The sequence below is a fragment of the Coffea eugenioides genome, chromosome 3 (genome assembly GCF_003713205.1).
Source record: "Coffea eugenioides isolate CCC68of chromosome 3, Ceug_1.0, whole genome shotgun sequence".
In the NCBI taxonomy this organism is placed as follows: Eukaryota; Viridiplantae; Streptophyta; class Magnoliopsida; order Gentianales; family Rubiaceae; genus Coffea; species Coffea eugenioides.
Window position 1 is genome coordinate 17186223 of NC_040037.1, and position 17199 is coordinate 17203421.

At 35.8% G+C, this 17199-nt stretch overlaps 1 protein-coding gene across 1 annotated transcript; it reads right to left on the reverse strand.

The window, feature by feature from the left end:
• Positions 1-5346: 5346 nt before the first annotated feature.
• Positions 5347-16510, reverse strand: LOC113764729 (importin beta-like SAD2). The gene is made up of 22 exons (XM_027308705.1): positions 16139-16510; positions 15708-15843; positions 15428-15515; positions 14440-14589; positions 13174-13336; positions 12359-12543; positions 12065-12238; positions 11650-11795; positions 11427-11550; positions 11144-11324; positions 10371-10530; positions 10247-10288; positions 10041-10159; positions 9764-9962; positions 9039-9170; positions 8549-8652; positions 8269-8448; positions 7482-7621; positions 7235-7374; positions 6937-7094; positions 6310-6436; positions 5347-6217 (listed from the first exon to the last, which is right to left on the reverse strand). Exons 1-22 carry the CDS (start codon positions 16226-16228, stop codon positions 6051-6053), a joined length of 3105 nt encoding a protein of 1034 aa, XP_027164506.1. The 5' UTR covers positions 16229-16510; the 3' UTR covers positions 5347-6050.
• Positions 16511-17199: the final 689 nt, after the last annotated feature.

Here is a 17199-nt window from a genome sequence, read left to right on the forward strand (position 1 = left end):
ATGTTCTTCGTTTTGTGCCTCTTTCATGTCTTTCCCAATTTTATGTGTTTGATAAAGACGATGAGTGCTGTGGAAAACAGGTTCCCCATCTCTTTCTTTTTTCCAAGTTAGGTATCATTTTTTTGTTGTTCAAACACCTGTTTAAGACTTTAAGTAGATGACATACCCCACATGGATGGATGGTGTCCAACTTGTTGCATATACCTTCTAGCGTGCACACCTTAACGAGACTGGAGCCACATCATGACATCACATCACGAATTTTATTGCTGTCAATTGCATGAGGTGAACCATGGTTTGGGCTAATTTCTCAGAATATACCGAAAGAAAAAAAAGTCCATGAAATGTATGTCCGACAAACACATTGTACAAAATTATGCTTGCCGTGTCCAGTCAGCAAGATAAGAAATTTATTTTTTTTAATCGCTGCAGGTTACCTTGCTGACTGTGGATGACAGTCTGCGGCCAAATTTTTTTTAAAAAAAATATGGCGCCTGTGACAGTCTGCGGCCAAATTTTTTTTAAAAAAAATATGGCGCCTGCTACCGTGTTGACTGTGCACAATAGCAGGCAGTCGATCAAAAAAAATAGCTACCGTGCTGCAACTGCATATGCCTGGACTTTCTCAGTCTCTTCTAAACTAAACCTTGGTGTGTTTTGCTAGTGGATTTATCAAGGGAAATTCAACAAATACACAAGGCTGTACACCAGCTTTGCCATCTTCAGATTTAGCAGCAAATGAACACTGGTAGAATAGAGATCGTCAGACACTCTAGAATTTGACACCAATGAACTATGACAGAGTCAACTAATATCAATCTGGGGCTTTTCATCTTCAAAATAAAATATTCTACATCTCTGTCCGAAATTGGACATGAATATATTTTGGTTAATCCATTTATTGGAAGTTAAAGTTACCACATAATGGCGTATTTGTCTAGAAAGATTTTACTTTGACATAAAATATTATTCAGAATATTTATCCAAAACTTGACTAAGAAAAATAGGCGGGACTTCACAATTGTTGCTTTCATGGCTCCATCAGCAACATCAATTTGGCTTGAAATATTCCTACCCTTGACTTCCATGGATGGACATATGATTCGGTCAAACTAGAGGATGAGTACAAAAACAATACCTAAATAACTTAGAATGAAACCATGACATTATATCCACTAGCCACCAACCCGTGGCCACCAGAGAGGGGTTTAAGTCCCTCCTTGTGCTGCTGTAGGTGAGGGTTCAAACCTCACCTGCAGCGAAAAAAATCTAAGAGTTGTACCAGAACACTCCCTTGGTCTAGTTGGGTTTGTGTACCCACTAATCCCCTACTACAGCCTTCTTAGGCTCCCCTCCCCCCTAGATTAGGATAGCATAGGTTATACAAATGTATTGTTACGACAAAAAAAAAAAAAGAAACCATGACGTTATATCGAGGCACTTGGATGGTTAGTAGACTTAGTTTAGATGCCCAGTCATAAACAAATAATCAGACTAGATGACAACACAGGCACACTCTAGCATGATGGATGCAGAATTGTCAAAGAAACGAAGGCCAGTGATGAAATGCAGACCCGAGCCCTGCTTCTCCACCAAAAGAAAAACTACGAAAACCACAGTTTGAATATTTGGAAATGGAAAAGACATCATGAAAGCAACCATTATATTTGTCGATTCCTCACGTAAGTCTAAATTTGGTTGGTAACCAACTACTTGGCTTGGCCTACTCCGCGTTACTTGCCTGATTGCAAGTGCATGAAAATGATAGGTATGTCCAGTACTTCTGACTAGAGGTGGCAAATCAACCCACTTAACTAAATTTACCCATACCCGTCCATGAATAGATGGGTATGGGTATCTTAAATTTTTGTATATGGGTATAAATGGGTTACCCAATAATACCCATTTATTAAATGGGTATTATTGGGTAACCCATCAAACCCAATTAACCCATTTAAAATTCTCTTCCCCTAAATCTCTTCTTTTCCCCCACCCATTTTTTTTTCAAATTTTTCATTTTGTCATGATGTTAACTACTTTTGTTTCATTATTATTATTATTTGTTGGTTTTATTTTATTATTTTGTTTTCTCTTAGTTTGTTAACTTGCTCATTTTTCGGCATTACCAATTTATGATAAATTTGAGCCTCTTTTCTTATCTTTCTAAAATGAAATTTTAAATTTATATATGGAAAAAATGTTAGGGGTTAAAAATTTTTGGATTAAATTTTTATATTAACTTTTATAGTACTTAGTTCAAATTTTTATATTCTTATTATTCAATTATTAAATAATATGTAATTTTGTGAAATAGAGTATAAATGAAAAAAATTTGGTAATTAGGCTTATTGAACATTATAAGTAAATATTTAAAACTAATGATGGGTACAAAGAGCGGTATAAATTGATAACTTAGTTTGCAAAAATGAATTTAAATGAATTTACAAAAAATTAAAATAAATGGGTTATAAATGGGTAATTGGGTTACCCAATTCATTTTTTGACTTACCCATTTATACCCATCTAATTAAATGGGTATAAATGGGTTGACTCACTTATACCCATTACCCATTTTACCCAACCCAAACCCGCCCAAGTCACCCATTTTGACACCTCTACTTCTGACCAATCCCCTGAAGCCGATGAATGGGTTTGCAACAAATGCAAGAACTACTTGAAAGAGATCATAGGATAATTCTTACTACTGATTGGGTCTATTCAGGAAAAGGGTAGGAGAAATGCATAAAAAATGAGATTTTTTATGAATTTTCTGCTATATTTTTTAACTCATTTTTTATGAATTTTCTGCTATATTTTTTAATTTTCTATTATATATTGCTTTTTTTGAAGCTGCTGTATTTATTTTTTAACTAAAAAACAATGAACTAAAACATGATGTTTATACAGGAGAACTAGCAATATAATAAAAAGTGGGACAGAGAATGGTACAGGGTGTGAGACAGAAGATCCGTTGCAGAAAGTCCAGGCATATGCAGTTGCAACTGTAGCTTTTTTTTTTTTTACCAACTGCCTGCTACCGTGCTGACTGTGCACGGTAGCAGGCTCCATTTTAAAAAAAAAAATTAATTTTGGCTGTGCACAGCAGCCTGCAGCGATTAAAAAAAATAAATTTCCTGCCGTGCTGACTGGGCACGACAGGTATAGTTTTGTACAATGCGTTTGTCAAACATACATTTGACGGACTTTTTTTTTTTTTGGTATATTCTGAGAAATTAGCCCATGGTTTGAAACCATAAATTGCGAAATTAGCTTCTTTCTTTTTTATTTTTTGTCACGACGATAATATTTTTATAATTTAATCTATCCTATTTTAAAAGGAGATGGAGTCTAAAAAAACTGTATAATGGGCTAGCAAGTATACAAATCCAAATATATCAAAGAGGTGTTCTAACACCTCCTTTGAAAAAAACTGTATAATGGGCTAGCAAGTATACAGATCCAAATATATCAAAGAGGTGTTCTAACACCTCCTTTGAATTTTTTTTCACCGTAAGTAAAGTTCGAACCCTCGATCTAGAGCCCAAGAAAGGACTTAATCCCCTTTTGGTGACCACCAAAATTAGCTTCTTTCGGCTGTTGCAAAATTGATTTTAGTCTAGAGAAATGATTGTTTACACGAAAAGTCAGTATAGCAGGGAGCAAAGAAAATTACAGATAAAGAGTGAATCTCTCAGAATTGATTTGTCATCAGTTGAAAATTGATTTTAGTCAGAAATTAGGACCATCATTGGAAACTTTTGACTAGTGACATATATATACAAGTTGCTGAAATCAGTTTGTTTTGTGCTATTTAATCTAGCCCATTTTTGGTTCCCTTAATTTGGCTCTTCCATAAAACCCTTTCTATCCGTCATTCTTGAAAGGTAGTATTATATGTTTCAAGGTCCAAAAAAAGTTTTTGGAACGCAAACTCACAAAGTACAATACTATATCAATTGACCAATGTTGTAAAACGATGGAATGAAGTTATACTTCTCAACACAGCCTTGGTTTTAAGAAATGTGAAAGGACATAAAATTTTTTGCTTTTTACAATGGTAGAAATTTCACTGATTAGAATAGACGACATCCTTTAGGTTTGTGATGATAGCTGACAAATAGGATTCCTTCCCCTTTTCCAAATCTAATGTTTTAGCCTAAATAGATATGTGTCAGCTTTGAGAGTTCATGAAAATTAGATATTAGTGAAAACAAAATTTTCACAATAAATTAATAGAAGGCAACTTAAATATTGAGATAATTTCAGCACTTATTAATAGTTATCATCACTGTTAAGTCTCTTTTATCTTCTTACGTCTATGGATATCTATTTCTTTTAAAAATAAATCAAAATACACAAGAAAATAAACCCACCAATTATCTTGTAAACCCAAAAAAAAAAACAAATAGGGGAACCGAGAAAGGAAAATACAAAGTCAATTGATATATTTATCTTTAATTGCCCTAAAATAGTAGGTGTGGACATAAATACTCCATAAACTAAACAGAAATAAAGAAACAAAAACATAAAACTTAATGGCTAAACTAGAGGCTGGGTGGCCAAGCTGTTTTATAAATAGCGGACTAAAACTTTATGGTGACTTGTGACAATAATTCAGGTTAACTCTCAAAATTTTCAACCGTGGATGATTGATCTCTTAGATTTTTTTTTTCTTTATTTGGTCAAAAACGTCAACTTGTATTACGTAGAAGGAATATACATCAGAATCCAGCGCTGAGCAACTGCCCAGAAATTGCTCAAACTTTATCTGGAACCTCAAAATTTTGTATGGAAGGACTTGATGCTCAAAGTTTTAGCTCATCAAATTTTTTCATCTGCGTATCAACGGAACTTGGAATTGATGATAAATCAGGCCATGAACCTGATGAGATGCCTGGGCCGCATCATTGCAACGACCAACTACCATAAACAGAAAATTGCTCACCGATGGTTTTGATCCTCTGTCCATGAATATCTAAATCAAGTGTCCAGCTCGTAGAATCTGATTCAAATGCGAAAAAGGTAGTGAGAACTCACTCAGAATCCCCCGTCCCTAAATTATCCACTGCCCCATGTTTATACAGCTATTGCGTGTATTGATATATTGGTAACTCGAGCATCCCTACACTTGGCAGCTGCATAAACACGAGACAAACGGGACAAAATATAATTTCAAGACCGAGGATTCTTAGTGAGTTCAACTCGGGTACTTCTAGCAGCAAGTTTTAAAACAGCGGTAAGTTCTACCTTGAAGCTCGATCATACATCAAAATGTCAAAACCTGAGCCTCTGAACATTTGCAATCCAATGCGTACAAAAATTTCATCTAAAAGGAAAAACAAAAAATAGGACTCCTGCAAGAAAGATCACTACAGGAAAGACAAAATTGAGACTTCACTTCGATACAAATGTTAAAGAATACAGTTTTCTAAACCTATTAGGATCGCAAGCAAAATCTCCCGACAACCCACAAGATGACCAATGATGCAACATTATGTGAACTACACCGCCAAGCAAAAATTTATGCACTCTCAACAATAAGAAAAGAATGACATGGATATGAATAAGGTTACATCTACTACCGACCTCTTCAGACCAACCGCAATACAACTAATATAACCTGTATGGACTTCACCCTCCTGCTACGCCGAACAGAGGGGTCACTAATCAAAATATATAATTTTTTTTTGGTCCATCCGTATAAAAATTCTACAACTACAAGACTCCCCCCTAAAGGATATAACCTGAGAAAAGGCGATATTCTTATATAGAACAGCCGATTCATCAGATAATGACTACCGCAAACCCACAGCTTCAGAGAAAAGGGGCAGCAGCATCACGAGTTCCGATTAAGCTCATCTTTGGAATGCAGACACTTGTTTGGACCAGAATATGGATTCATACTCTCACTGATCACCAAGACCAGTGAACCCAGAGAACTCTACAGCTTCCAACTCACTCTTGATTTTCTGGCACCATTATTGCATGATGACCAATGAACTCAGACGCCAAAACCATAATACCAGCAATCAGGGCTCTACAAAACGAAATCATGAGGCGCCCACTGCAGCTGAAGATGCTTTCTCCATTTTTTCCTTCTCAATTTCCACTCTTCGCTGCTCAGCATGCTGAGCAACACCATTGGCAAGGGCTTGAAAATGGAAATCAAGCGTCTGGGTCAGGTTCTGGAACCTCAAAGGATCAGATGCTTGCAAGGCTACATCAAAATTTTGGGTAGAGAAGAATGAACATGTTAGAGAGTTGTTCAATCTATATCAAGATCCATGTAAGAAGAAATTCTAATTTTACCTTTTATTGTATCGACAAAGAAGACAAAAGGATCTACGTCATCTATGGGTGACTGCAATTCTTCATCATCACTGAAATCATCATCTGAGTCATCCTCATCATCCTCAGTTGAGCGAAAAGCCTTGGCCTGCAAAGCAAATCTCTCAATCTATGATACAGAAACAACTCTACTACATTCTGCAGAACTTGGTACCACAAACTACCTTTAAAGTAGAACCATTTAAATACAGATTATGGGGATGAGAACACTAAATATTCTTTGTCAACTCTTTCACAGCTGCTTTTTATTCTTATTGTAAACATTTTTACATTCTCACGAGATTTCCCAGGCACTCGGTAATTTATTGGATCTATCAAATCTTTTAACAATAGAGATGACCAGTATGGGTTGCAAGGCATCAGAACAAATTAGAATGCAATGCTTATCTTGCTTTCTTAATTCTTGATGTAAAACCTCGAAGGGAGGTGACATAACAGAAGTGAGAATTCTTTGATTCAGAAATTCAAAAATCATATTTGCATTAAAAGTGCAAGTACTGGCAAACAGAAAATTTTTAAATCAGCATGCAATCATTCCAATTTAGAACTTCTTGACATGCCAATCCAATAAGCCTAACAGAGTCTCACCTGAGCTGCCAACTTTTGAAGTTTAATGCTGTCAGCCTCATCTCCATCCTCATCATCAATTCCCATTTCCTTGTCAGATACATCACCATCATCATCCTCATCATCAGTTGGCAGGCCATCCATATCATCATTATCTTCAGCCGCCTCCTTTTCTGCTTCTGTGCACATTGAAAAGGTGGGAATGAAATGTAGTACTAAAATTTGACACCATCATACAGTAGTAACCAAAAAGATTAACTGTCACAAGAAAATCTTGCAGTAGCAATAGAAAAAAGGCAGAGTGCCCAGGATAACCAACCTGCCAATTGTTCCTTGTATGCAACTAGAAGTTCCAGAGTGGCTTTAAAAACACGCTCTAAAGCCTCTGCAGGGAACTGGTCATTGGGAAGAGAAAGCAATGATGTCATACCCAAGCAGCATACCTTCTTATCATGTTCCCTGCAACATCACACAAAACGCTATCTACAGCAGCCCGGCAAAAGGAAGGGAAAGAACAAGATGTACATTTTGAGTTTTTATGTACAGCTTTTTGAAACTAATACTACCTTTTAAAGTTAGCTCGCACTCCATTCTTTTTAGTTTGTTGCAACATTTGGAACCAAAGGGCAAAAATATCCGAAGCAACACCAAGCTTGTGCAGTATGCTTAGAGTCAATGAAGCATTGTAGTAAAGAGCATCAGCAATCTACAGCGCATAAAACAAAGTGCAGATCAATTTACAGTTGGTAAGATCCGACAAACAGATAAACATATACATTCACCAGTGCCCGCAAACAAAATGATGATAGAATAACAAACATGCACACGCTCACTTGATATTTATAAGCTTACTATGACACCTAACATCCATCCTTCACCTTCTACGAACACAAATCCTTTCCCAAAAGACTTGGGACTCTAACCCTGCAAAGAAGAGTTGCTAGAAGAAAGCACCCTCCAGGTCTTCTGAAGAACCAAAAAGTGCAACAATGAAAATTCCAAGAAAGCATGATGCATCCTATCATAATTCCAAAATAAGCTCTGATTTCTTTTTCATTACAAACAAAAAATAGCTGAACCATCCAACCAATGTCACACCCAACAACCCCAACTAACAAGAAATTTAGACGTGCAGACCTTACCAATATATTTCTTGCACACATTTTTTCAAACTGGTGAAATGTTCATGGAGGATTATGAAAGTAATAACAAATGTGTCTGATAAATAGTAATTAATCAGTTATAATCTTTTACCAGACCTGCTACTATAATAACAATGAGCAATGTATAAATCAGACCTCTTTTCAAACATCAGAGACAAAACCAAATGAAACACAAATAATAGATTCATACCACTTCAATCAAGAGGCACTTCAAATAAGGTTTCTCTGTTCGGCGCAGGCGCTCAACAGCAATTCTGATATATGGCTCAACCCAGTGATCTACCTGGCCCCTGCAGTTCTGAAACACCACTTGAATGAGCTTAGGTGCTGGCTCAATATCACCATCCTCTAAGTTTTTATCTGCCATGATCTGCACAATGAATGAACCAATGACACTTCCGAAGGACCTCATTGCTTACAATTAGCCAAATGCAGCTTTAACCAACTTGGGGTAGAAACATTCAACTCACAGATGAAATCATATGCCAAAGGCTCTGTTGGTAGTCTGGTTCTTTGCATGTGAGGAAATGTACTGTACTTCTAGACACATAGTTGTCTAGTGGAACCAATATATCTGCATAATGTTATGAAATGGGTGCAAGTAAGCTGCTGAAGAGACAAGACCATCAAAAAGATAAAAAGTAGATGTGAAACTCCTGAATATAAAATTTTCAACACAATGCACCCTCCAGAAATTAAACAAGGGAACGGAGTTCAATAGGCTCCTTCCATCAATTAATCAATCCAAGGTAGGAAAGTGAAGGTCTAGCAAAAAGCTTAACCCCTCTGATTTCTGTTTTTATATTATTCTTGAAGGTAATGAAAAAATCTTAATGTTTAGAGAAAAAGGGCTTAAAAAAGCCAACCGAAACTGGAAAGAAAAGAAAAACATACAGCATGGCGGCTTAAAAAAGTGCTCTTTTCTCCAATAAGATGAGATGAATAATTTATCATACATACTTGGAAAGAAATCAATGGCCCAGTCAGCAAGTGCTTCCATCATTAATGGCCAAAGACTCCACATATCCATGGATATTGTTGGCGAGAAAAAGGTCATGTATGACACAATCTCCAGTACCTCCTCAAAGACCTCTGCGAAAAAAGAGCAAAAAAGCTTATCAGTCACAAAGTCTTCCATAGAAGGAGAAGATGACTTATTAGTGAGCAAGCCAACAATAATTAGCACCAAAGATGACCAACATGAGACATTTCAAGATCAAACATCATAGATAATTGCATCTAAATGCTAATTTCACGTAGTTTAGATCAAAAGGACAGCAGCAATTAAAAAGTAACATATCATCTACAAATGATATAAAATGTGTCCCGTACTCTTTGTTTCTTAAATTATCTTCCTTTCCAGCTTTGTGCCTTTCTGCTGCCACAAACTCCGGCAGCTTGATAAATTTCAATGTGAATGCAGTTCATAACTAGGAATTTAGGGGAAAAAAAAAAGAACTATATAGTTACTTCTTTGTAAGTTCTTTCCCTGTGCCAAGTATGTTAACACTTTAAATTCATGTCTCTAGAATTTAAGCACCAATAACTGGTTAATATTTGCTAACAGAAAACAATTCTAAGCATGACAATTCAGTCCACAGTACTTTTCCTGAATTTTCCTGGTCAACCACACAGCATATTGGCATGGAAATTTAGAACAAATACCCAAACAGAAGCACAAGTACCTTGTCCATCAGTTGTCAACATCCTACGCATAATTGGGAGTAAAGTTGGCTCAATCTGCACAAAAAGGTGAGGAAGGCTGCTGACAGACTCAAGAATTGTGCTTATGGCGCGAAGACAACCAACTGCAGCCAATGCACCAGGGTCATCAGCCTCATCATCTGCTTCAGCAGTATTCAAACACTTCCAAAAGGCAGCAGCCTGCAAAATTCAAGTGTGCTTTACAGAAATAAGATCACTGACCAATTAGTTTCACATACACAAGCAATCAAGTGTTACCAGATTCTGGCACAATCCAAGAGCATAAGGAGCCATCTCTTCTCCAAATTTGTCCACAATAGTCTCCAATGTAAATACAAGATCTTCATTTTCTACTTCATTCATAAGTTTGAAAAATTCTGTAAAAAAAGGATTTGTTGATAACGTGAAATATAATAGTAAAAATGACAGCTAAAGAAAGTAAATGTTATATATAGACCACATACCATCTAGTAATTGTGGAAGAATTGGTCGAATCTCATCCAAATCTGAACAAGAAGATAAATTATCTCCTCGCCAAGAAAATCAATACAAGACTTTTAAGAGAAATAGGAACTCAGAAAGTTTAACCTTTGCAGGCTTCAACAAAGGAACGCAAAGCAAAAACAGAATCAACACGAACAGGGAGCTCTGGATCACGCATTCCAGCAACAACACTGCGCAGAGCATTCCGGAAATTATTTGGGTCTGAGAAGTTAACATGAGCATATTGTCCAGCAACCCAAGCTGCCTAACATTCCAAACCATGAACAAAGCAATAAGTAAAGAGATCAAATAAACATGCATAACAACTCAAACTTACCTACAGACATAAGAAACAAACAAATAACAATGATTTTCCCCAAGAATTGTATTAATCGAACAAAAGTCTGGACCTCAAAACCTTCAGATTAGGTTTTTAGTGAAAAAATACATTAGAACTAAATATAGTAATGAAAATTACAGTTTCTCAAACTAGGTAAAATGACATACGCTCATAAAACGAGGAAAACATCAATACAACAGACATTTTTCACTACTAGGAAGCATTATAGAAAGCCAGACAGAAAAATTAGTTCTTTGTTTTTTTTTTGGGTCTAATACAAGCAACATAAATGAGGAAAGACATTGTACTAAAAAAAGATTGTACAGAATGGCCATATGGTCAATAAAAGGCCAAAAGAATAAAAACACACCTTAGCTCTAAGATGACCAGCAGGACTACTGAATTCAGGGAAAACATTAGTTCTTTTTTTTTTTTGGGTCTAATACAAGCAACATAAATGAGGAAAGACATTGTACTAAAAAAAGATTGTACAGAATGGCCATATGGTCAATAATGGGCCAAAAGAATAAAAACACACCTTAGCTCTAAGATGACCAGCAGGACTACTGAATTCAGGGAAAACATGCTGTACAAGCATGCGCTCAAGCTCCGACTTGTACGGTTCAGTTTGTTTAAGCCTATCACATAGAGCTCCAATAGCAAGAAGGGCACCATCTTTCTGCCTAAAGGGCTTGTATTCTGGGACAGCCTCATTATATCTAGAATAACAAGATAATGAAACAAGAATACAAAATAAGCTACATTATGTCATCTTACAATTCAAGGAATACAAAATAACGTCCACCAAGCAGACAGTGTACCTATTAAAAATCTCCACAATAAAGAGAATAAACTTCTGAAGGTTCTCTTTACCACGCTTCCTCACCAACTCGCTCACAAAATCCATTGCAGCAGTTCTAGGACTATATAAATCCTCAATTATGTCTAGCAAAGAATAGAGAAAAATTATGTATTCACCAAAGCTCAGATGCAAAGCCACAAATACCAGCACTAACGGAGTCAGACCCAATTCCAATCACTTACCATAACCCTTTCTCACATACTCATGTGGGTCTTCATCCCAAAGCTTTTGATCAGCATCACTGAAGCACATGAGTGGAAAAATAATCTCAAATAGAACCACATCCAGCCTTGGTTGGAGAAGGTTATACATATTACTCCTTGAAATACTGCAAAATTTCAATAAAAAAATCATGAACCAGAAAGGGGCAGACTGAATAGTTAAATCCTCAAACTTCCAATTATTGAAACTGACTTAAAGTTATAGGTACAAGCTATCAAGACTTAATAGCTTCCTTTACATTTCCACAACAAAAATAAATGAAATGTAAAGTCCATAAAAGAAAAGAAGTAGAACAATATAACCAAGTGATTCACACTGCACCACAAAAACAGTATCTAATAAGTGGAGAATGAGTCAGAAGTGCATTACACCAACCTGTTGCTCAAGTATTGCAAAATAAGATTTATCACTCGGTCAGGCAAATAGCCTCCAACACGAATAACATTCAACAGATTTAGATGGCACTCCAAAATTTTTCCTGCATAATTCTTCTGAAACATTTGGGCAAATACTTTGTTATCAGGATTCTGAAGTTTCAAGTCCCCAAACCTACAACAGGGAAAGGCCCCAAATACATTTTAAAAAGAAATAAAAAGAAAACAAAAAGGAGTTAAAAAATAATGATACAAGGTGATAACTGATAAAACAAGAGCAATGCTATCAACCAACCGCGTGTAAAGTCGATTCAGTATGTGAACTGTCCACTTCTTCACTTTCCACCATCCCCATGATTTCCGCACCTCTGGATCAACAGGCTGCCCTTCTAATGGGACAGGTCTCTCTAATATATTTAGAAATAGAACCATCCAGGCATTGAACACATTTGGATCAAATAATTGTTTGGGAATCTCCAACTGTAACAACAAAAGTACCAAGATAAGTTTATCACAAGAAAAAATTTTACTCACAAAAATTTGAGCTCTGCTGCTTTGGATGATAATCACTTTGGTCCAAGCTTGAGAATTTAATTATTCCTTAGTAGTTAAAGCAACTCTACAATTATGAGAAAAACCACTGAAATAATCCAGGCAGATGAATCCTAAAATCAGCACTATTCCTAAATGAGCAGATATTGAAGAATACAGAAGCACACTTCATGAAACCTAATCTGTTGAACATACAGACATAGAGGCATGACACATAAAGGTACATTAATACATTTCCAACATCTAGTCATACTGCATAATCAACAAAAGTAAAAGGATACAAAATGAAATAAAAACACAAACATTTGGTATAGTCAAAATGTAAAACAAGGGGAGGATTTGTCTTTGGAAGAGCTATTAGCATTAAAAAATGGCCGTTCATGAATCTTGCTTTCTAAAACAACTGCAGGTATGGTGACCTTTAACCAATCACAAGACAGAGTTGGTCTAACTATTTGATGAGAGGCAAAAAGGCCTTCATACGTAAGGCATTTTGTCCATCTGCTAGATGAAAGAGCAACCAATGTCAAGCTATGAAATTTTAGTAACATAACATACATATATACAGGACCAAAATATTTTGCAGATAAGCTTGATCAAATCTGCTACTTCAATTGAAGGATTTGTAATCTGAACAAGTCTGTTGAAGATATTGAGGAGAGGAGGAAATGTTTCATCAACGATGTGGTAAACTGGTGTTCTCTCTTCATCTGATTTAAACCTGTAAACAACAAACAGGAACTATGTAAATTTTTTCATACTTGTTGAGATAAGAGAGACAGTACCACATTTTGAAAGTTAAGCATCTAATTGAACCATTGTTGTAGTAACAGTCACGTTCAAAAAATAAAAAAGATAAAAGTTTTGTCGTCTTGTAAACTTCAATTTTGCAAAACAAGATCAATCCTACACTCCACATATGCAACCCAACTACTCGCGATGTAATGCTGTAATTTAGCTCTGAAAATGGGTAGATTACGCAACCCAACTAGTCGCGATGTAATGCTGTAATTCAGCTCTGAAAATGGGTAGAGTACCATGTTAAACCATCCACATATTGGTGCTCCCAATTTAGGTCTCCAAGCTATTTCAGTTAAAACTTCAAGCCATGATATGTTTCACTACCCTCAGTGCATCCTCTAATCCCTTCTATTGGGATCACTGGTTGTCAATTTCCATTTAGACATACCTGTCGAAAGGTTCCCACCCCCAAACAAAACTTCATACAGGACGACAAAATTGGCAAAATTACTACCTTTATTTGCATTCCATGTAAATATGATGCTCTTTGTAAACATCAGATAGCCAAAGGGCATTAGAAATCACAAGTTCCTTCACATATGCCGGATAAGATCTACACAAACAATTGCTATTTTTTGAAGTCTTTTCTTGTGGTTGGTATGAAAATGCATTAAAGATTAAGAAATCATGTGTACACCAACAAACTACAGACATGCATGCCATTCCCCCTCCCCTCACGAACAGATATGTGCATGTACCTATACACGTTATATCCCCTTTTGTGTTGAGAAAGATTATTCCATGAAGACCTGAGTGTACAAAGTGAAACCAATAGAGAAGTAATTAGGAAGTTCAGCCAGTTATCTAACAGAATTTGAACTAAGGAAAATGCCCTATAATGCATGTTCCATATGGTCTTCCAGCAACATTATACTATGATACATTCCCATATTTCAATAGACAGACTTCCCCAAAATCAATAGATAGACAGACACAAAAAGACATTCCAAAAAGGATGATCCACAGAAATAAGCAAAAACATAAGCTGTAGATGAATGATATTTTTTTTAAGTCCAGACTTACTCGTATTTCCTAGCAAGGATCCTTAGCACGAATAAAGCACCAAAAACTTGCTGATCCTGCAAATTGAGTTTCACCCAATGCAATAAGGCTGGCCATTGCTCTGGGTAATCAGCATGTATTATTGTCTTCAGGCACTCACCCAGCTGTACTCTATTTATTTTTAGAGGGGGAGAGAGAGAGAGAGAGAGAGAGAGAGAGAGGCAGAGTTAAGTTAGAGGAAAGTTATTTTCCAATTTCAAAGATGATTTCAAGAACTGGGATAATCTAGGTTGGAAAAAGCCTATTAGGCTTGCTTACATAAGAACAGGAAAAAAAAAAGAAGTAATTTGGTTTTACATGTATGTACTAATAATGACATCATCAGCCATCTCACCAATCAGCTTAACTCAACCCCATTTTTAAATAAGCAAGACTGTATAGGAAAGGACTGTAGCCGAAATATGGTTAAAAAAAATTTGTGTGATTGTTTCCAGTCCCATCACCACGAAAAAATTATATAGCAAAAACTAAACAGCCTACATCATGAACCTTTACAAGCACAATTTACTAACACTATAATTGCAAGACGGACACTGGTCTGAGTGAAGTTAACCATGAATTTATCATGTCACTTCAACAATACAATTTTTGTAGAAACATTTTGTTTGTAGCAATTGTTGTAATTTTCTCACTTACAGGTGTTTTCCTAGTAACAAGACAACTAAGGACAGAACACTCCCAATATTTCTTGAATAAATTCAGAAAAATAAAAAAATGCTAACCAACTCAACAAAATTATGATTCTTTCATCCAACCTTCATGGTACCTCTTCTTTCTTATTCTTTTCATCCTTATTCAAACACAACCAATACCAAGAAAATGCACTACTATGACCCCTTTCAAAAAAAAAAACTTAGCTATAACTCAATCTGCGATCATATGGGCACCCTATAAAGAGGATCAGAGTATCTAGTGCATAAGTGCTGCACCTAAACACATGAATGCTTACCTTAACAACTGGGGAACTTGAGCAATGAAATTCAGAATATTCTGCCTCACCACATCCTTATCACTTGGCAAGATCTTCGATTGCTCACCTACATATTTTCTCAACTTTTTCATCTCTAAATTGCACCATACACATACAATCCAAGTATAAGGAATACCACACCACAAAAAGTATCTCATGATTAAACATAAAAGACTCAAATTTACAAACATCCGCACTTGCAAGTATAAATAGACCAGCACAAGGCAAATCAGATACTAATAAACCCCGTGTTACTTACCAGGGTCATGTGGGGCCCAGTTTCTCGCTATGAAATTTTTAAAATGAATACTTGCCACTTGTCTTACTGCCATATCGCAGTTTCCATCTACTATAATCTGCAACAGCCTCACTAAATGCTGAGGCGTGTACTGAAACTGAAACAACATTTCCGAAACACGAATTAAAACACAAAAACAAATTCATACACATAAAACCAGGACTCTAACTACAGCTAAATGCTAGAAAACACGATTCCAACACAACTATTCATCACATAAAATTCTAGAGAAAAAACCAATTAAAATGTGGTAACAAGAATAGCAGAAATTATCAACGTCTAATCCAATTCCGCGAAATTATAAGCATTAAATCCATCGAAGGGAGAATCAGATTAAAAAACGAACAATTCAATCATGATTCCAAAAAAAAAGCAGCTAATTAATAAATTACTTGATTCAAGCTCTCCTCGGCAGCTTTACGTTCATCAGGATTGGGACTAAGCGCACCACGGAGAATTATAGCCAAATTCTGAAGATCCATTTCCCTCGAGAAACCAAAATGATTATTACTGATACAAGTGTCGAAAATATATCCAAAAATTTTATTTCGTATATACTGATGACGACGATGATCGAGGTGGTAACTGCTAAACCCTAGAAAATGAGATTCCAATCTTGAAGCTGCTGATTTTCTAGGGTTTAGATTGAGAGAGTTGCGGAGAAAGACAGCAGCGATGTGCGTGCGCGTGCGCGTGCGCGTGCGTATGTGTGTTTTGTGCGTGAAAGAGTATTTAAATCATTAGGGTTTAGTACTCAAGTATAGTTTCAGATAGGAAAAAAGTGGAGACTGGAGACAGTCGAAAGTAGGAAGTAGAGAGGGAGCTAGTGGTGGATTAGCTAATTGTATTGTACTGTTGTATTGTATTGTACTGTACTGTAGCATCATATTGTATGATATTTGTATTGTAATATTTCTTTTAGTTAACTTTCACGAGTTTGAGATTTGGCGTGATTTTTTATATTTTCTATTTGGGAAATAGTGATTAAAGTTGAGATTTCGTGGTTATTTTCGGGACTTTTTAGAAAAATATTTATTATTGTAATATTGTTAATCATTGTGTATGTGCGAAAAAATGTGATTTAAGAATGTTATTTGAGTTTTGAGGTTTCATTTTTTATGAAATATTAGTTAAAGTTGGGATTGCCTGGTTAATTTCAGGGTGGGATGATTTTAGAAAAATATTCAGTATTGTAATATTTTTAATTAATGTGCTTGTGTGAGGGAAAAAGATTTTTTTAATTTTTTTTTCAATTTGAAAAAACAAAGTTGGAATCTGTATTGAAAGGTGCTAGCAGGTTAGTATAACTACAGATTTACAAAAATCTGGTCAAAAAATTATTGATCCAAGGTATAAAATTGTTCTTATTCATCATGCTTTTTTAGTTATTTATGGTGAGAATGAAACTCCTAGGTTTATTGCTGAGATTAAAGAGCTTATTTATGAATTTTAC

Coding starts and splice junctions, on each gene's coding strand:
- LOC113764729 (XM_027308705.1), bottom strand. CDS start 16,228: ATGGATCTTCAGAATTTGGCTATAATTCTCCGTGGTGCGCTTAGTCCC. Junction 10,531..11,143: donor CTGGTCATCTTAGAGCTAAG/GTGTGTTTTTAT, acceptor TTGGAATGTTAG/GCAGCTTGGGTTGCTGGACA. Junction 9,171..9,763: donor GTTGACAACTGATGGACAAG/GTACTTGTGCTT, acceptor CTTTTTTCGCAG/AGGTCTTTGAGGAGGTACTG.